The following is a 21,744-nucleotide window of genomic DNA, read 5'->3' on the forward strand; positions in this document are numbered from 1 at the left end:
ACCAGTCAGTTCTGACTTGCCTCGGTTTAGTTCGAGGGAAGTACGCGGTCCCTCTGAAACAATTTCAGAAGCTCCTGGACATATGACAGCATGCTGCGGCTGTGACGCCGCCCGAGCTGCTTCATATGAGACCGCTTCAGCATTGGCTTACGATCGAGTCTCGAGGAGAGCGTGGCACACCGACATACACCGTGTAAACATTGCACCTGCGTGTCATTTAAATTTTTCCCTGTGGTAGACCCGGCATTTCCGATAGAAGATATGCCCCTGAGGGGTCTCCTGGCATTCTGTATATTGCAATGCCCTCAGCACAGGATGATCAGCCACGTATGACGGGCTTGCAGTCTCAGGGGTGTGCATAGCACCCCAACTGCCGCGAGCGGTGCGCTGTATATCTGGGACTTGTACGCTCCGCTATGGAGATGCGAGGGAAGGATGTATTAGCCGACACCAATAACATTGCGACTGTTGCGTTATTTACCGTTAAGGCGGTTTTGCGCTCTCGTCACCTGTCGCATCTCGCTCGTCATCTCCTCCTTTGGAGTCAGAAGCATCTGAGGTCCCTTCGTGCCATTTACATCCCGGGTTCGCTCAATACAGCGGACGCGCTTCCCGAGCTGCGCCCCCGGCGAATGGCGACTCCACCTCCAGACGGTCCAGCTAATTTGGAAGAAGTTCGGTTGTGCGTAGATAGATCTGTTTGCGTCGCCGGACGATACCCACTGTCGCCTATTTTATTCACTAACCGAGGGCAGCCTCGGCGTGGATGCGTTGGCACACAGCTGGCCGCGGGGGGTGCGTAAATACGCATTCCTTCCAGTGAGCTTTATTGCGCAGACACTGTGCAAAGTCAGGCAGGACGAGGAGAGCCTTTTATTAGTCGCCCCGTACTGGATTGGGTTTCAGAGTTAATGCTCCTCGCGACAGCCCCTCCCTGACGATTTCCCCTGAGGAAAGACTTTCTTTCTCAAGGAAGGGGCACATTATGGCACCCGCGCCCCGACCTGTGGGATTTCCATGTATGGTCGTTGAGCGCGCGCAAGGTTTAGGTGATTTATCGCAAACGGTATCTAACACCATCGACGCGGTTCGAGCACCGTCCACAAGACGGGCTTACGCGCTTAAAGAAACCTTTCTCGTCACCCGGTGCTCTTCGCAACGCGAGGACCCCAGAGAATGCCCATTAACATTGTGCTTTTATATCTTTAACATAGGTTAGATGGTAGGCTGTCCCTCCGCCATTAAAGTTGATATCGCCGCTATTTCTGCTCATCACTCTCTTATCAACGGCAGATCAGTTGGCCAGCATGATTTAATTATTACATTTAAGAGGCGCTCGCAGGCTAAACCCCTCGCGCCCTCCCTCTTTCCTCCTGAGACCTGTCCATGGTGCTGAAGCCTTCAGGTCTCCCTTTTGAGCCTTTGCAGTCTACGAGTCTGAGGTTTTTATCAATGAAAACTCTGACCCTGATAGCATTGGCCTCCATGAAGAAGAGTAGGGGATTTACATGCATTCTCTGTTGACGATTCGTGCTTTTAGCTTGGTCCTGCTGTCTCACTGAGACCCAGACCAGGCTACGTGCCCAAAGTTCCCACCACTCCCTTCAGAGATAAGGTGGTGAGCTTGCAAGCGCTGCCCCCCGGAGGACGCAGACCCAACCATGGCTTTTGTTGTGCCCCGTACGCGCACTGCGACTCTACGTGGATCGCACGCAAAGCCTCAGGACCTCAGACCAGCTCTTTGTTTGTTATGGTGGCCAGCAGAAAGGGAAAGCTGTCACTAAGCAGAGGATGTCTCATTGGATAATTGATACTATCGCCCTGGCTTATAATCTTCAGGGTATTCCTTGCCCCTTTAATTTGAGAGCGCACTCCACACGGAGCGTTGCCTCATCTTGGGCTCTAGCTCGTGGTTCCTCGCTAACAGACATCTGTAGAGCTGCTGGTTGGGCGACACCTAATACGTTCATTAGATTTTACAGTGTTCGTATTGAGCCTGTATCCTCTCGTGTTCTTTCCTCACCAGGGGGAGCACGGAGAACAGTCTCACAGGTCGGCTTGCAGCCTCCATCTGATGCTTCATAACTGTGTCAGTATGGAAGGCCTTCAGAACAAAAATGCGTAATGGTTTGAATTGTTCTTCCTCCGCTGCCTTGGCAGCCTTTGTTGCGGAGCATTGGCTGTCAGCCTTCACTAGCTGCATCCTCGCGAACCTACGTGTTGGCTCGGGCTCCACATTGTGTCCCACCGGGTTCCTTTGTGAGTATTTTTCCGTGGGGTTAATCCTACTAGCCCACGTTTCCCTTAGCAGAGCACTGCTTTGCTTACACAGCCACGGCTGTCATTTTTACCTCAACTACGGTTGACTTTCGCCCACCATTAACCCTTAAGACGGGTGGTGGCTTCCGCAGCGTTCCTATCCCGCTCAGGTAGGGCGCTTCCCAGTTGCTGGCACTTCTGTGGGGTTAAAGGAACATCTAGTGCCCGGCCTTCTGCCTTAAAACCTAATTCTCCTCCTCCTTAAGTGGAACCGGAGGGCTTTACGCAGACACTGGAAGAGGTCAGCCCCTAGTGGCGTTTTGATAGGGATTCCCAATTCGTCGGTCACGACGTGACGTCGTAGTGACCGACTGAAAGGGAACGTCTCGGTTACGGATGTAACCCTCGTTCCCTGAAGGAGGGAACGGAGACGTCACGTCCCGTCGCCACAGGTGCTGCCACCTGCTGTTAAGGCCGGTCACACTTCCGGCTTTCTCAGCGAAAAGAAGCTAATTTCCCTATTTGCACCTGCTGCTTATAAAGGCACCTGGCGGGGCGGCGCCAGCATTATGCAAATATCTCAATGCCAAGTTCATTGGCGTTTTAGTAGTATACGAAGCAGATTGGTCTCTCTAAGCGAGTTCCCAATTCGTCGGTCACGACGTGACGTCTCCGTTCCCTCCTTCAGGGAACGAGGGTTACATCCGTAACCGAGACGATTTCATGAGTCACCATGGAAACGTCAGAGAACTTAAAAGTTTTTAAATGAGAAATAACATTATAAACCAATACTTTCTGTCAAAATCAATGTTTTATAATGTTATAAGTGCGTGATTACAAAACAGATAAAATTAATTAATTAATTAATACAAACCTATTTTACCCCATTTAAGTCCAATATTATATGTGTCTCAACGAAAATACACATAATATTATTTAAATATTATTTAAAAGCCTGTAAAAATAATCATAGATTTTATATATGATTTTAATTACATTAATTATATCTAATTAGATATAATTAGACATAATTAAGATCATCTTTTCTCTTACAAAAATTAACAATGGTTTTACTACAGTTAAACAAAAAAACATGGTAGTAAAACCATGGAAACCACAAAATAACCATGGTTAGTGTAGTAAATTTTTTTTTTTTAGATATGATTGTATTGTGTATGCATAAAATGCACTATAATTATATTCACTACATTGCACTTATTTCACTTCTGCTCCTTTGGGTGACCCTGTTTAGTTTTTGGAATTTCCATTTTATGACACTATAACCATCTTTTTTAACATTAACTTAGCTGATAAATGAACCCTCTTTTAATTGTAAAGCTTCCTTACAGTCCTTACAGATTTTCAATAATTTTGTGTAATGCTTTTAAGTACACTACACTAAAAATTATCATTCATTTGCATTGGACGATTAGGATCTGCTGTGACAGAAGTGGAGAATATAAATGTTACATTAGTGTCAATAGTAAGATGTTCTAATATGTCCTGTATATAATATAACCAAATATCTCAATTTTCGGTAGCACTTTATTTTACAGTACGTGTACTTACCTTGTACATATATGGTAAATAAGTTGTACTTACCGACAAATGTGTGGTACTTACTTTTAGGTATCTACATGGTAATTAATTGGTATCATTACTGTACTTACCAGTGGTACATACTTGGTAGTTATTATGTAAATCTAGATAAGTACTGGGTAATAACAGATACATACTTATAGTGTAGGTATACTGTAACTAACGGGAAGATTACTGTACTTACAAATAAATGTACAATATAAGTATTTAGTATTTACAGGCAAGTTAGGGTAAATGACAGATATTTATAGTGTACATATATGATAACTAATATCAAACACTTCTGTACTTAAAAATTGTATATACACAATAAGTGTGTACTAGTGAATGTACCCAGTAGTTAATGCATATGATAGTCAATAGTTGGGTTTGCCTCACAGTGACATGTATATGATGCTATATCTAAGGTGGTAGGTCCTATGTAATAACTGTGTAAAAAGCAACACTTTATTTTACAGTCCTGTTTCCATGCAGTTACCATGGATGTACTAGTGAATGTACCCAGTAGTTAATGCGTATTATAGTCAATGGTTGGGTTTGCCTCACAGTGACATGTATATGATGCTATATCTTAGGTGGTAGGTCCTATGTAATAACTGTTTAAAAAGCAACACTTTATTTTACAGTCCTGTTTCCATGCAGGTACCATGGATGTACTAGTGAATGTACCCAGTAGTTAATGCGTATTATAGTCAATAGTTGGGTTTGCCTCACAGTGACATGTATATGATGCTATATCTTAGGTGGTAGGTCCTATGTAATAACTGTTTAAAAAGCAACACTTTATTTTACAGTCCTGTATCCATGCAGGTACCATGGATGTACTAGTGAATGTACCCAGTAGTTAATGCGTATTATAGTCAATAGTTGGGTTTGCCTCACAGTGACATGTATATGATGCTATATCTTAGGTGGTAGGTCCTATGTAATAACTGTGTAAAAAGCAACACTTTATTTTACAGTCCTGTTTCCATGAAGTAACCATGGACATACTACTGAATGTAACCAGTAGTTAATGCATACGGTTATTTAATGCTTGGTTAAAAGGACAAATATACTGAGTACCAAAATGGCATATCAGTAATGTTTGTTCTTAGTTATAATATACGTATGGTATAAGTATGGTATAAGTATAACTTACCACACACTTATTTGTAAGTACAGTAGTGTTTCTTGTTAGTTACAGTATACATACACCATATGTGCCGGTCATTAGCTTACACTGGCTTACAGGTACCACACACTTATCATGTATATACAATTTGTAAGTACAGTAGTGTTTCTGGTTATTTACAGTATACATACACTATGTATGTATCTCTGTTATTACCCAGTAAAAAAATCTAAAGTTACATAATAACTACCAAGTATGTACCACTAGTAAGTACAGTAATGATACCAATGAATTACCATGTAGATACCTAAAAGTAAGTTCCACACATTTGCGGGTAAGTAAAACTTATTTACCATATATGTACAAGGTAAATACACGTACTGTAAAATAAAGTGCTACCCAATTTTCCTTTGGCTCAAAAATGATAGCTCAGGAAAGCAGCTACAAAAGGCCAATTTTAAAGAAAAAAAGGTGATTTAGAAAAAGACCAACTATAGATCAAATGTAGAGAGGGGGGTAAGGATCTGAAGTGCATTTTTATGAAATAAATATGATACTATGAAATATATATTTATAATTTTATTTCATTATGTCCATGATCTAACTGATAATAGAAAATCTCTGACCACTATGCCATGTCTGTGATTCAATGGTGTTTCACCACCTAATGAAGGTTGTGCTTCACCTGTGTCACTCTGTGGGTCAGTGTTAAAACACATGCCAATGTAATTATTATTATGATAGGCATCATGTGTGTCACGGTAGAAAATTTACTGTTTCCTCCATGTCATGTTTGTGTGTGTGTTTGTTACTCACAGCTCTGCCATGTGCTCGTTAGGCTGATGCCGCTCACCTGTGTGTTGATTGCCTCGCTCCAGCTGCTCATCATTACATCTCCTCCATAAATACTCACATGACTCTCTGTTCCCTGCCAGATGATCACTATCTGTTTGGTCCTCGTGTTGTGTGGTTCTTCGTCTTGGATTACGAGTTGCATTGTGGATTGTTTATTGTCGTCGTCGTCTCCGTGTGGATGTTCCGTGCACAGATTGGATTTACCACTGCTCACCACTCCACCAACGCCGCACTCAATAACCACCTACCACCGTAGTCCTCGTCACCATTGCCAACAACACCGAACATTCCCTGCTTGTGTTTTCTCTCTCTCTCTGTGTTTTATTAATAAACATTGTTATTTCACCTGCAATTGCTTCCGCTCAGTTCGTGTCATTACAGAATCATCTGGCCATACATGGAAGCAGCAGGAGACCAACCCACGGCCACACTGGAGGAATTTCTCCAGCGAACTCTGGCTCGTATGGATCTTCAGGACCAGTCGATCAGCGAAATGGGAAAGGCCGTCCATGCAATGGTGACGAAGGTGTCCGAGCTCTCTCAGCGTTCCTCTCATCCTTCGCTTCCAACTGCGCCACCCACACCGCCCGCACCATCTTCTCCTCCAGGGGGTGGTTTTCATCCGGAGCCCCGATTACCGATCCCTGAGAAATACTCTGGTGAGCCTAATTATTGCCGTACATTTCTGTCTCACTGTTCTCTGCACTTCGCTCAACAGCCCGATCGTTCTTCCTCGAGGAGACCAAGGTGGCGTTTACTCTCTCCCTACTGAAGGGCAAGGCTGCCCTCTGGGGGACGGCGGTGTGGGAGAATAATGACGTCTGCTGTTCTTCGTTCACCCTCTTATCTGAGGAAATGAAGAGGGTGTTCGACCGCTCCGTCGCCGGGAGAGAAGCGGCTCGCCTCCTCACCGAGCTAAGACAAGAGAACCGAACTGTATCTGACTACGCTATCGAGTTCCGGACCCTGGCGGCGGAGTGTAAGTGGAACGAGGAGGCGCAGTGGGATCATTTCCTGCATGGGCTTTCGGAGCGTATAAAGATCTCCTTTTTTGTTACAGACATCTCACTCTCTCCCATCGTCCTTGGTCATCCCTGGCTCCATACCCATAACCCTAAGGTCGACTGGAGACTGGGCTCAGTCACCAGCTGGAGCGAGGAGTGTCATAAGTCTTGTCTTGTCTCTGCGTGTCTTACTGTTTCTGAGTCTGTGTTTCAGGGGGAAGCAGTGGATTTGGCTAACGTGCCCGCGGAGTACCACGACCTGAAGGAGGTGTTCAGTAAGTCTCGGGCTGATTCTCTCCCTCCTCATCGTCCCTATGACTGTGCCATAGATTTATTGCCAGGTACGTTTCCGCCTAAAGGCAAGTTATACTCTCTATCCGTTCCTGAGATGGAGGCCATGGAGAAATACATTTCTGATTCTCTGGCAACGGGGTTCATTCGTCCTTCCTCTTCTCCAGCGGGGGCGGGGTTCTTTTTTGTGGGGAAGAAGGACGGATCCTTGAGACCTTGTATTGATTACCGAGGGCTGAATAACATAACGGTAAAGAATACTTATCCTTTGCCGTTGATGTCTTCAGCCTTCGAGAGGTTGCAGGGAGCGTCTCTCTTCACTAAATTGGACTTACGTAACGCTTATCATTTGGTTCGCATCAGGAAGGGGGATGAATGGAAGACTGCTTTTAACACCCCTCGTGGCCATTTTGAGTACTGCGTGATGCCTTTCGGTCTCACGAACTCGCCAGCAGTCTTCCAAGCACTCGTTAATGACGTGTTGCGAGACATGGTAGATCAGTTTATTTATGTTTACCTGGATGACATACTGATTTTTTCTTCGTCTCTCCAGGAACATTTGCAACACGTACGACGAGTGCTTCTGCGGTTGCTAGAGAATGGGCTTTTTGTCAAGGCGGAAAAATGCGTTTTTCATGCACAGTCTGTTTCTTTTCTAGGACACATCATTTCGACTGAGGGTGTTCGCATGGATCCTGAGAAGGTTAAGGCTGTGGTTGATTGGCCATCCCCAGAGTCTCGCAAGGCCCTGCAGAGATTTCTGGGGTTCGCCAATTTTACCGGCGTTTCATTCGCAATTTCAGCCAACTAGCCGCACCTCTGACCGCCTTGACCTCCCCTAGTTTGACGTTCAGGTGGTCAGACGCAGCCGAGGCTGCGTTTGCCAAACTGAAAAGCTGCTTTGTTTCAGCTCCCATTCTCGTCTCACCTGATCGCACACGTCAATTCATAGTGGAGGTCGATGCGTCAGAGGTGGGGGTAGGAGCAGTGCTTTCCCAGCGCGCATCCTCAGACGGAAAGGTTCATCCTTGCGCGTATTTTTCTCATCGCTTATCTCCTGCGGAAGTTAATTATGACATTGGCAATCGAGAGTTGTTGGCAGTCAAGTTAGCACTGGAAGAATGGCGTCACTGGCTTAAAGGGTCATGGGTACCCTTTATTGTATGGACGGACCATAAGAATCTCGAATACATTAGAACTGCCAAAAGACTTAACTCCAGGCAGGCTCGGTGGGCTTTGTTTTTCGGTCGTTTCGATTTTACTCTTTCTTACCGACCGGGTTCCAAGAACATCAAACCCGATGCTTTATCCCGCCTTTTTGAGCGTTCCGATCGTACTGCCACTCCCTAGCGAATTTTACCGGAGACCATCATTATCTCCGCGCTCAGATGGGAGGTCGAATCGAAGGTGTTGACAGCCTTAGAAGGGGTAACGCCCCCGGCCCGTTGCCCACCGAACCGCTTATTTGTGCCGGAGGAGTTACGGTCAGACGTCCTTCAGTGGGGTCATGGTTCCAGTGTTGCCTGTCATCCAGGGGTTAGTAGGACTAGATTCCTAGTTAAGCAACGATTCTGGTGGCCAGGTATGGCTCGTGACACTCACGATTTCGTCTTGGCTTGCTCGGTTTGTGCCACTGGTAAGACTTCCAATCGACCTCCAGATGGGTTACTTTTACCGCTGTCAGTCCCTTCGAGACCCTGGTCCCACATCTCGCTAGACTTTATTACCGCCCTCCCACCCTCCCAGGATAATACGGTGATTTTAACCGTAGTGGACCGGTTCTCGAAGGCGACTCACTTTATTCCCTTGCCCAAATTACCTTCAGCCAAGGAAACAGCGGTAACTGTCATTGACCACGTCTTCCGTATACATGGCCTCCCGACAGACGTGGTCTCTGACAGAGGTCCCCAATTCGTATCCAAATTTTGGCGTGAGTTTTGCAAATTGCTAGGAGCGACTGTTAGTCTTTCTTCAGGGTTCCATCCCCAGAGCAATGGCCAAACCGAGCGAGCCAATCAGGACGTCGAGAGGGTGTTACGATGTTTGGTTTCCAAGAATCCTTCGTCCTGGAGTCAACAACTCTCAGTTGTGGAGTACGCACACAACTCTCTGCCAGTGTCATCCACGGGCATGTCTCCTTTTAAGTGTAGTCTAGGTTACCAACCACCAAATTTTTCTAGTCTGGAATCCGAGGTTTCGGTCCCCTCCGCACACGCATTAGTCCAGAGGTGCTCGTAGAGCTCTGCTCCAGGTGAGGTCGCGCACCAAGGCTAAGGCCGATCGCCACCGGTCGAAGCCTCCCCGTTACGTCGTCGGTCAAAGAGTGTGGCTTTCTACTCAGAACATTCCGATGCGTTCCGTCTCGAATAAACTTGCTCCCAAATTTATTGGCCCGTTTTCTGTTACCAAAATCATTAATCCGGTAACAGTGTGTCTGAGCCTTCCTCCGGCGTACAGGAGGGTTCACCCAGTGTTCCACGTCTCCAAAATTAAACCGGTGATTTTTTCCCGTCTTAATCCGCCTGCCCCGGTCCCCCCCCGCCTCGTCTCGTTAATGGGGAACCGACTTATTCGGTTAATCGTATTCTGGACTCCAGACGGAGGGGACGCGGATTTCAGTACTTGGTGGATTGGGAAGGTTACGGTCCGGAGGAGAGAAGGTGGGTTCCTGCTCGGGACATACTGGATCACCGCCTTATCGATGTTTACAATCAACAGGTAAAGCAGGCTGGGAACGTCAAGGGGCGTTCCTAGGGGAGGGGGTACTGTCACGGTAGGAAATCCACTGTTTCCTCCGTGTCATGTTTGTGTGTGTGTTTGTTACTCACAGCTCTGCCATGTGCTCGTTAGGCTGATGCCGCTCACCTGTGTGTTGATTGCCTCGCTCCAGCTGCTCATCATTACATCTCCTCCATAAATACTCACATGACTCTCTGTTCCCTGCCAGATGATCACTATCTGTTTGGTCCTCGTGTTGTGTGGTTCTTCGTCTTGGATTACGAGTTGCATTGTGGATTGTTTATTGTCGTCGTCGTCTCCGTGTGGATGTTCCGTGCACAGATTGGATTTACCACTGCTCACCACTCCACCAACGCCGCACTCAATAACCACCTACCACCGTAGTCCTCGTCACCATTGCCAACAACACCGGACATTCCCTGCTTGTGTTTTCTCTCTCTCTCTCTCTCTGTGTTTTATTAATAAACATTGTTATTTCACCTGCAATTGCTTCCGCTCAGTTCGTGTCATTACAATGTGTTTCTATTTGTTATACCCATTTACTGTAACATTGGCACATTGTCACTTAAGTAACATATGTTAAAATTTCTGGCTCAATAATGACAATGTATTTGCACACACATTTATTAGAACTTTAGATTCATCTCAAATTATCTAGTAAGTGAAAGGTGAGGTTATTTATAAATTGACAAAATTGATATGGAAATGTACTTTATTGTTACCACATTAATTAACCGATGGAAATGTGTTTCATACATCCACTGATATTTGGAGATCTATTAATAATGAACATTATTAAATGTATAGTATTTAGTCCGAAAACAAATATGAATCATTTTTTATTAATAATGGACATAATTAAATGTATAGTTTCTTTAAAGAAAATATCATACATTTTTTAAGACAGCAATAAATATTTGTGACTGTAAATGTAATAAAATAAATGCTTTAACATTGTAATATTATGCAAAATATATGCTTCCACGCCCGCTACACTCTCATCATAAGTACACGCATGCGCAGACATCCTCCGGAGTCTCGTTTTATTATCTAAAATGAACTTACCCTGCAACATAACCTGCTCCGGAGCAGGTTATCTTCAGAGAGTCAGTTGCTATGGTTACTTACATAACCCGAAAGTTACCTCCGTTTTTGGAACCGAACGCAGAGGTTATCCGCTTACTCCTAAACTTACCCGGGTAAGTCACATACATAACCTGCTTTCTGGAATACAACCCCGGAGAGTTAACAACGCACATGTGAGTAAACAACATTTAAATCATCAGTCCAGTTTATTACTTTATCTGGAGGTAAGGCTCCAAATGCAATAAAAGAAGCCCATGATTTTATCCTGATGGTTTTTAGCTGCATGTTAGTTTGTGCTTCACAGTGTAAACTTTCCTCCTCTGTGTTCATTTATATCTACGTTCAAGATGTATATGATCTTAAACTTCTAATATTAGGCAATATGATAATCTTGTAATAATAATAATTAAGTAAAAGCCTATTTTCATTTTTAGACAATGCTTGTATTATATGCAAATAAGCTTTTTATATAAACTATGCAAATTAGAGTTAATTCATGGTCATCTTAAATGTGTATTAAATAAAAACATTTACACCATCAAATTACACATGGTAATGTTATCAATAGTTGTCAGATAATAGCTATTGAAAGAGTGGATTTTTTTTCTCCTTCAATGTATGTGTTAGCCACGGTTTGAAAATTTTAAACAGTTTATTTAATTTTAACTAACAGTTGAGTAGCTTTAGGCCCTGAGTCTAAAAATCAGTCCAGTTTCCCCAGCTGTAAATGCAATTGGCTGTTAAAGTCTTTTTTTCTCTTTTATAAACTGACATGTTGATAACACATTCAGTTTATGTGTTTATGAGTACACTTTCAGAATGCTCTCAGTTACTTGAATATACTGTATGCATCTGTGAGTGTGGTGGTGCATATGGGGTGTTGCGCTGGGATGAGTGAGCATAAGGGTGAGAGGGAAAACAAAAATCTAGACTACATCACTGCAGCTAAGTCACAACATTGACATGGCAGAAGGACAGAATGCCCATTTGTTCTGGGCACTCTTCCTTCACTCTTTCAAGTAGCCATCCATGTCTTGGCAGCGCCTGCTTCTAGTTCTCCAGTGGAGCGAGTTTTTAGCCATGGTGGCATCTTTCTGCCCCTATCAGAGGGTTTTCCCCCCCTAAAATATCATTAAAATATGTGTATTGAAAATAATTTTATGATTTTTAATACTTAAAAAAGTAAAACAATACAAATGCAAACGGAGCAACAACAAAAAACGTTGTAAACATTTTGATTCCCACCTCCCTTGCCTCACAGTGGTTTGGTCCACTGCCAGCAGTCGGGTGGTTGAGAAGTGTAGGGAGCCGACGCGTTAATCAGCTATATATGACTTGACCCAAGTCACTTCCGGTTTGGGAACGCTGTGCGCATCTGGCTGCCGCTCCACGCTGGGTTACTATATTGTTTGTTTGTTTTGTTTTTGTTATGTTATTTGCTTACATGGAAAGCAAATTCGCGCTTTGGAACCTCTGGTTGGATTAAATGGATGCTATATTTTGCCTCTTGACGTGTTGGAGAATCTGTCACGGCAGGTAAAATTTCGGTTACCAGCTTACTGCGAGCCCTCTGCCCTCTCGATCCTCCATCGATCTGACTAACTATGAGGTGAGTTAACACTCTACTTGTGGACTGTCTGTAAGCATACTGTTTGGTCAGGTAGCTGCCCTCTCTGTGTGCCTATTGTTGATGTTGTATTGGGTTCGGTATTGGCTAACGTGGCAATGCTGTCAGCGGACTTCTCCATGGCTCTTTTCAACACATTAAAGTTTCTGGCATTTTTTATTATACCCCTGGCTTTTTTTGGCTACAACACTGTTATGGATTTCAAATACAGACCAAGTGAGCTATTGGCTCTAAACGGTCACTGGCGCCTTGACTCTGCGACGTATGACCACTGCCGCTCAGCTGGTATCCTTCGTCGTGCAAGATATCTACATCGCTCGTCTAGAAGGGCATACGTCATTCATCATTCATCATCATCTGCGATCCCCACAATCTGGTCTAGTAGCAGGACTGTTAATCGTCCGGTGCGTTCGCTTCACCGGCGTCGCATGGTTGCCTACATTAACAAATCTGACACCGCGACCCTGCATACACCTTCTGTTACAGGATTGGATAATCACTGTGCTCTTTTAAATTGTCGATCCATTTCAGACAAAAGCACCTATATGAGTGAGCTAATAGTTGACAATAAATTAGATATATTATTTCTCACGGAGACTTGGCAGGTACCAGACAATTTTATCCATCTGAATCTGCTTACCCCCACTGGATATCGATATATCTCAGAACCTCGTACAACTGGAAAAGGAGGTGGCCTTGCTGCCATTTTCCGTACGCCATTAACTGTTTCGAAATTGGTTTTTCATAAAACTATGACATTTGAGAACATGGTTTTGAGGTTAGGTATCAAACTACCCATTGTACTTATCCTGATTTACAGACCACCTAAACAACAAGGTGACTTTTTCTCAGAGCTCAGCGAACTACTAACTCAAGCATGTGCAGTGTCACCTAAAGCTATTCTTCTTGGTGATTTCAACATTCATGTTGATATTGTTTGCCCTGCTGCTACACAGCTAAATGCTGTGCTTGACTGTTTTGACCTTGTCCAGCATATTCATTTTCCAACCCACACACGCGGTCACACGCTTGATCTAGTTTGTACTTCAGGATTGAATAATGTCTCTATTGACAGTTTAGTCACCCCGATTTCAGATCATAAACTTATCACCTTTGATTTTACACGTATCTGTCCAGTTAACCCCACCAAAAAGCAGACCATATGTTATCGACATTTGAATACAGTTGACACTGCATCCTTTTGTAATTCTGTTGCCTCCTCTGCTATTACTGATGTGTTAAATTTCACCTGCCCATCTATGATTTATGACAAATATTGCTGTACTGTGGAAAAATTGTTGGATGATTTTGCTCCAATTAAGATTAGGTCTGTTCCTCTGTCTCATTCCTCACCGTGGTTCAACGCAGAGCTTCGAGGTTTGAAGGTGAAATGTAGACAGTGTGAACGGCTTTTTAGGAAAACTGGCCTAACTGTACATTTCACTATGTTCACTGATTGCCTTCAGCAAAACAAACTGGCCTTAAATTCAGCACGCTCTTCCCACATCTCCAATATAATCAACAAGGCGAACAACAGGCCCAAAATGTTATACAGCATGATTGATAAACTGACTCAAGCACCAAAACATAGCTATAGTGACTCTGAAGCAATTGACATGTGCTGTACTTTCCTTAACCATTTCCAGGGAAAGCTAGACACACTCTATGCGACTTTTGGGGAAGAACCAGTTACCAATGTGCATGCGGTTCCTAAATCTACCAATTGTATGACAACACTTACCTTAACAAATTCCTCATTAATCGCAGAACTAATACAAACATCTAACTCCTCATCATGCACTCTTGATCCAGCACCTACTTTCCTGTTGAAAGACTGTACATTGGCCATCTCTGCCCCTATCGCTCACCTTATCAACATGTCATTTATCTCCTGTACTGTGCCTCTGTCACTAAAGACTGCTGCCGTTACTCCCACACTCAAAAAGATTAATCTGGACCCCACTGATTTATCCAACTACCGCCCTATTTCCAACTTGCCATTTGTATCAAAAATCATGGAAAAGGTTGTGGCCTCTCAGCTGCAATCATTCCTACATGATAATAGTCTGTATGATAAATTTCAATCTGGCTTCCGTCAACAGCATAGCACAGAGACTGCACTGGTAAAGGTTGTCAATGATCTTTTACTCTTTGGCGACTCAAGCAGTCTCTCTATACTTCTGTTATTAGACCTCAGCTCTGCCTTTGATACTGTCTGCCACAAGATATTACTTTCCCGCTTAGCGGAGATTGGCGTAACAGGTTCTGCACTATCCTGGTTTTCTTCTTATCTCACGGGCAGGCAATTTCAGATTTCGTTACACAATTTCAAATCCCCTACTGTCTTACTTACACAAGGTGTTCCTCAGGGCTCTGTACTTGGTCCACTATTATTCATCCTATATATTCAGCCACTGGGTAACATCATTCGTAGACACGGCTTTAGATATCACTGTTATGCAGATGATATCCAGTTATATACTGCTTGTCAACCAGACTCTGAACATGTAACATCGTCACTCTCTTCATGTGTAAATGAGATAAAACTGTGGCTACACTCTAACTTTCTTAGCCTGAATTTGGGTAAAACTGACATTCTGATAACTGGCACTCCATCTCTAACACAAACAAGCTCTGCGGATTTTAGTATTGACCTGGAAGCTACTACGATTTTTCCCTCTCCTACTGTGAGAAATTTAGGTATCATACTCGACCCCTCACTGTCCTTTGACGCTCATATCAGAAGCCTTTCCAAAACGTGTTTTTTTCATTTGAAACGTATTGCCAAGCTGCGCCCTTTCATCAGTAGAAATGATGCCGAAACACTAGTGCATGCTCTTATTACGTCCCGTCTCGACTACTGCAATGCACTATTTTCTGGTTTAACAGCCCACTCAATCTCACGCTTGCAGTATATACAAAACTCTGCTGCCAGAATGTTAACCTCAAACAAAAAATCTGCCCATATTACCCCTATCTTATTTAATCTCCACTGGCTTCCTGTTTCGGCACGAATACAATATAAGATCATACTACTCACTTTTAAGGCACTAAATGCTCTCTCACCCCCTTATCTTTCTGATCTACTCTGTTCTTACTTACCTACACGACCACTTCCGTCTTCAAATGCTGAACTTCTATATATTCCCCGGTACCGTCTATCCTCTATGGGTGGCAGATCATTTTCTGTCATTGCCCCAACATTATGGAACTCCCTACCTATTTCACTTAGAACCACTGCTTCCTTGCCTGAATTTAAATCGTTGTTAAAGACCCATCTGTTCAACCTACACTATCAGTAACATATGTATAAGAATCACTTATGCTATCTGCAATGTTGAGTCTGTGGTTTATGTTCTGTCATCTATGTAGAGTCCTTTCACTTGTACTGATTGTTTTGTAGTTTGTATATGTATATTTGTTTTCTACTATTCTCTCATGCAGCTGCACATGACTCTCGTCCTGGGCAAATGTCCGACGAATATGATTTTGTATTGTTTACTTTTGTTGAAATTCTGTAATTTGTGAAGCGACCTTGAGCTTGGGAAAGGCGCTATATAAATTAAACATATTATTATTATTATATACCTACAAACCAACGTTTCCCATCACTTATCATTTTAACCTCATATGTTTTAAAACGGGACTATTTGGACATATAAACATAAACATATTTCGTTTTATGAGAACAGAAGCAGATAAACGAACAAGAAAACATTTTTATGCATTCATGCAGAGGTGAGGTAGAGCTGAAAGTAACAAATTACATTTACTCACGTTGCTGTAATTGAGTAGCCTGGTTAGCCAGACCTACATCAAGATGTAAGGTCTGGTAACTCTTCACACAAACGGCTCAATGCAAGGGGCGGGATATAAGGTTGTCCCTCAAAATGCCTCTGCACGCAATAGGATAGCGCAATGACGGATCAGAGCAACGAAGAAGGTGACGTAGTTACCGTAACCAGTCGGCAAAACTCCAAACACATCTTTCTTGCTTAAAAAGGACTTCAGTAGGGTTTATTTGCTCTTCTCTCAAAGAAAAACATAAGTCTAAGTCCTCCAGAGTCGCGGCCAAAGCCGCTTCAAAAGATAGCTGTTCGCCAGCAGCAGCAGCCATTCTCTGTTTTCAAGTAGGAACCGTTGCAGCTCTGTCGTCATCATGTTAAGCCCGCCCCACAGACGCTACACACGATGTGATTGGCCTGACCAAATTTTGGTTTTTGGACCGGTTAAGTGTATTGTGAGTGCCTAGACTAAACCCTGGCAGCAAATATATTTTGCGGCCGCTAGGGTGCGTCTAGATTTCTAGGCTAGTAATTGAGGGTTTTTTTGTGTACTTTTACTTTTTTGAGTAGGTTTAAAATCTGTACTTTTACATTTACTTAAGTATGTTTTGTTTAAAGTATTGTAGGCTACTGCGCTACATTTTAAATCATATCCGTTACTGAGTAAAAAAATTAAATAGCAAGGTGATAAAGAAGCGCCACAGATGATTGATTGATGGGCGGGGGAACGCGCAAAAAAAGCCATGAGAGGGAGGAGACAGGCGAGGGCTAATGCAGACCCTCAAATTCAATTCTTATGAAAGAAACCCCTGGCCATTGACGCGAAGCGATTGTTTCATTGAGCCGGATTTTTACCGCTAATTTGCACGACGCATTTTTAATACATGTGCATTATCCTTCGAGGTCTATCAGCTTCGCGTCAAGTCAAACAACTTAAGAACGTCCTCGAGAATGCGCATGTCATTAGACATTGCAGAGAGGGAGACAGCGAGAGAGAGAGAGAGATTGAAAGACATCAGGTACACAGGTCTGGGAAGCTAGAATACAATAAACGTGTAAAGGATAAAAGTATATGGCACTCATCTCATTATATGCTCATTTAAACTAGGTATATAGTTTAATAAAATAATGTAAGTTACCAGCAATACATCAATTACAACCTTACTATAGTGATTTTATTTACTAGCTGCTGACCTCATATTATTTTTGCTTCAAGTGCATAACTCACCAGTAAAAGTCATTAAACAATTCCATAAATGTTTCTTAGTTATAAAAAAGCTTTTTGTTTTATTAACTTTTTGTTATTGCACTTTAATTGTTAAGATGTTCTTACAATAAAAAACAACTGGTTTGAGATTTATATTCCCTTGTCCTTTTTTAACTATACTAGAAACCTCTCCCCGCTGTAAAGAAGTAACTTTTACTCTGAGTAAAATTAAAATGACTTACTTTTACTTGAGTAGATTTTTAGACCAGTAACTTTACTTTTACTTAAGTAGAATATTTTATTATCTTTCCACCTCTGCATTCATGTGTAATAAAATTAAACTTGCGTCTGTTCATAGAGAAAGAGAAACGTTTTCTATCTGTACACATTTCCTTGCAAGTACAATTTTGTCTGTATTATTGGTGTCCCCTTCAAAAATTGTTCTTGAAAAATGTTATGTTTAATGTCCCCCCCAACATTTAAATGAAATTTTCCCCCCTGCATCTGTCTACAAAGATGTTATTCTGTCCCTTTCCTGTGACAAAAATGCCAATAATCAAATAGGTTTATTGCATATATTTCCACATATCTGTATCTTCTTTACTACACTTTTTGGTTCAGACTTAGCAGATGGCTGACTTTCCGTTAATGTGGACTCCTGCGAATATTGCTGCAGTCAGAAATGAAAATAATGCAACTAAAGTTATTTATGCACTTGCAGGTAATTTCTCTAAAGGACTGGAATTTCTCTAAAGGACTGGGTAACACTTTATAATAACTGCACACTATGAAGCATTAGTAAAGTATTAATTAAGCATTACTAAATAGTCAATTCATCATTTATTAAACATTAATAATAGACATTAGTAAGTAGTTTATAAATGCTTTTTTCTTGATTAATAAGCATATATATATTTATATATATATATATAATGTGTTTAATAATTGTCTTTTCATACTTTATTAATGATCAATTCATAATTTCTAAAATAATTATTACATTATTTACACACCAGTTATTAAGGAGTTGTCAGTGGTTCATAAGATCATTTTGGAAGTGTAAGTAAATGATTAATAAACTATTTAAAAATTCATTTATACATCTTATTATTTAAACGTATAGCAATAAGTTAGTCAGTGTGTAAATAATTGCTTCATTAACACATATTCCTACTGAAATTCATGATTGATTCAGGTAGTTATAAAACATTTAGAAGTGGTTAGTTAACTATTGTTGTGAGCTCATCTAAAGTAAAGGACTATTTATGCTTTGTAAAGCTTTTATAAAGGAGATTTAAAGGCTCAGTTATCTTGATAGCTATCAGTCTGGTATTTTCATAACAATACTGTATATTTATAATGCTATATCGACTACACTGTTGGTTCATCTTTTGTTAGGGATGTTTTATAATTTCTGTTAGAGTAGAAATCGAGTTATAAGTGTTTATATTTTCATATTACTGAATGTGCACTTTCAGAAGAAAATTTACACAAGCTGTCACTGGGGTGGTACCCCAGATAATACACCTTTGTCCCTAAAGAGTGTATAAGAGTGCAAATGTTCCCATATCTGTACATAAATGGTAAATATTAGGACCCATTTAAAGGGTTCCTTCACGGTGACAGTTTTGTACCTTTGATTCTTAAGAGTGTAGGGCCCAAAATTTAAGCCCAGGGCTTATATATATATATATATATATATATATATATATATATATATATATATATATATATATATATATATATATTAACATACCAGGCATTTTAAAGCAAATCATTAAACAGCTTATGCCATTCTGGGAAGGATATCAGTGTTGTCATTATTTTGATGCTTGGGTAGTCCTAAAGCGATTAGTCACCATGGCCCCACTGTAAAGTCACCACAGGCATTACCATAAATAAGCCTCTTCGTCACCCGAAGGAGAGTGCAGGTGAGGGTTAACTTAACGAGGGATATAGTGTTTAATGTTAAGGGCATATGTTTAATTAACCTCAGTCTGTTAACACAGAACCATATTTATTTTAAAACATTTTTGCAAAATAAATTAATATTAAAACCGAAGTTTATTGTTATAATTTCACTTTTAAACCCAGGCGCGAGCGATTTGTGTTTATTGATCTTCGATTAATTGATGCAGCTATGGCATATTCAGAGAATACTGAAAGAGAGAAATCATGCTGTTCAGATTTCTACCCAACAACCTGTGCGCGTGACGCTTGGAAGGAAGGTAGGGGATAGTCTACTTAAAGTGGGATTAACACGAGCCAAACATTATGCTATTCCCAGTTTAGGCTCATCTATCGTCCTGCTCGCGTGACAAGCACCAGCTCCAGAGCGAATCGTGGACAGCAATTTTGACAACGGAAACTAGCCAATGCATTCGCCTGATACTACAGTCGCGCTTAAAGTGATAAACAGAAAACAGTAGGTATTTGAGTTTGATCGGTCCACAGTTATATTCTCCGAATGCACAATCATGGGGGAATGGACGATTCTCGAGCGTCTCCTGGAGGCGGCTGTCCAACAGCACTCTACTATGATCGGGAGGTGAGGAAAAAGTGAAAAAATTAATTATGTTTTTTATTGCTTGGTAAATAACAAATCGTGCAGTGTGCCTTTAAATTAGCCGTGTAGCAATCGGAGCTTAATATTTTCATTACAAAGAATACGGGAAGTAAATTGTGATTCTATTTAAAATATTTACTTTCAAATAAAAGTTGTGCACACATGCTCGAAGCGCGTATACAGCGTGGAGCGCGTGGAGAGAGTTTCAGCACTGGACAGCTCCTCGCGTTTATCTAGCATCTGAAAGAGTCACTTTTTAGACATCGTTAACCGCTGTGTCAACATAAGAAAACACACTAAAATCTTTATTTATTTATGTTTAGGATCTTACTGACAGTGGTGGTGATCTTCCGGATTCTTATCGTGGCGATAGTTGGGGAGACCGTGTACGACGACGAGCAGTCCATGTTCGTGTGCAATACCTTACAGCCGGGCTGTAATCAAGCGTGTTATGACAAAGCCTTCCCTATATCTCATATCAGATATTGGGTGTTCCAGATCATCATGGTCTGTACCCCAAGTCTTTGCTTTATCACATACTCTGTGCATCAATCCGCCAAACAGAAGGAGCGGAGATATTCTACAATCTACCTCTCACTAGATAAAGATCGAGATTCAGTGAAACGAGAAGGTATCAAAAAGTTAAAAAACACTATCGTGAACGGAGTACTTCAAAACACGGAAAACTCTACCAAAGAATCGGAGCCAGACTGTTTGGAAGTAAAAGAGATCCCAAATTCAGCCACGAGAACTGCGAAATCTAAATTGAGAAGACAGGAGGGTATTTCAAGATTCTACATAATCCAGGTCGTTTTCAGGAACGCGCTGGAAATCGGCTTCTTGGTGGGTCAATATTTCTTATACGGATTTAACGTGCCTGCGGTGTACGAGTGTGATCGGTACCCTTGTATCAAAGACGTCGAGTGCTACGTTTCGAGACCCACGGAGAAGACTGTGTTTCTCGTCTTTATGTTTGCTGTCAGTGGAATTTGCGTGGTGCTTAACCTAGCGGAACTTAACCACCTGGGTTGGAGGAAAATTAAAAGAGCGGTGAGGGGAGTGCAGGCCCGGAGAAAGTCCATATATGAAATCAGAAACAAGGATTTATCGCGGATGACTATGCCGAACTTTGGTCGGACGCAGTCAAGTGATTCTGCCTATGTCTGAAACTCCCGTTATTTTATTAGATTAGGCTACATAGAAACTTACACTATGCTATTTTGTGCATCTCAGCTGTTTAATGCTGGGATATGCTGTATATATTGTATTTATTTGTATGGACAACCAGAACAAACGGACTTACAAAGAGAAATTAATGGAAACTGACACAACTTTTTAGATTTGCTGCAATGATTTTTCCAATGTATTAATATTTTTTTTCTTTTGTTGGTTTTGCACTAAATACATATTTAAAGAAGCCAAAAAACATCTCTTGTCATGAAGGTATTATTTTATTTTGTTATATAACGGTTTGTTATTTCGTTCTATTTGATTATGAATCTTAAAATTCTCTGATAACTTATCTAGTTACCCACCGCGGAGCGCAGTTCGTGTATATTTTACCGTATTGAACAGATCATGTCTCTCTTTTGGCAAAGATGAGATAATGATT

At 41.8% G+C, this 21,744-nt stretch overlaps 1 protein-coding gene across 1 annotated transcript; it reads left to right on the top strand.

Moving 5' to 3' along the window:
• Positions 1 to 19,976: 19,976 nt before the first annotated feature.
• Positions 19,977 to 21,334, top strand: gjd2b (gap junction protein delta 2b). The gene is made up of 2 exons (XM_065263773.1): positions 19,977 to 20,114; positions 20,456 to 21,334. Exons 1-2 carry the CDS (start codon positions 20,044 to 20,046, stop codon positions 21,297 to 21,299), a joined length of 915 nt encoding a protein of 304 aa, XP_065119845.1. The 5' UTR covers positions 19,977 to 20,043; the 3' UTR covers positions 21,300 to 21,334.
• The last annotated feature ends 410 nt before the right edge of the window (positions 21,335 to 21,744 follow it).

The sequence above is a fragment of the Paramisgurnus dabryanus genome, chromosome 12 (assembly GCF_030506205.2).
Source record: "Paramisgurnus dabryanus chromosome 12, PD_genome_1.1, whole genome shotgun sequence".
Classification (NCBI taxonomy): domain Eukaryota; kingdom Metazoa; phylum Chordata; class Actinopteri; order Cypriniformes; family Cobitidae; genus Paramisgurnus; species Paramisgurnus dabryanus.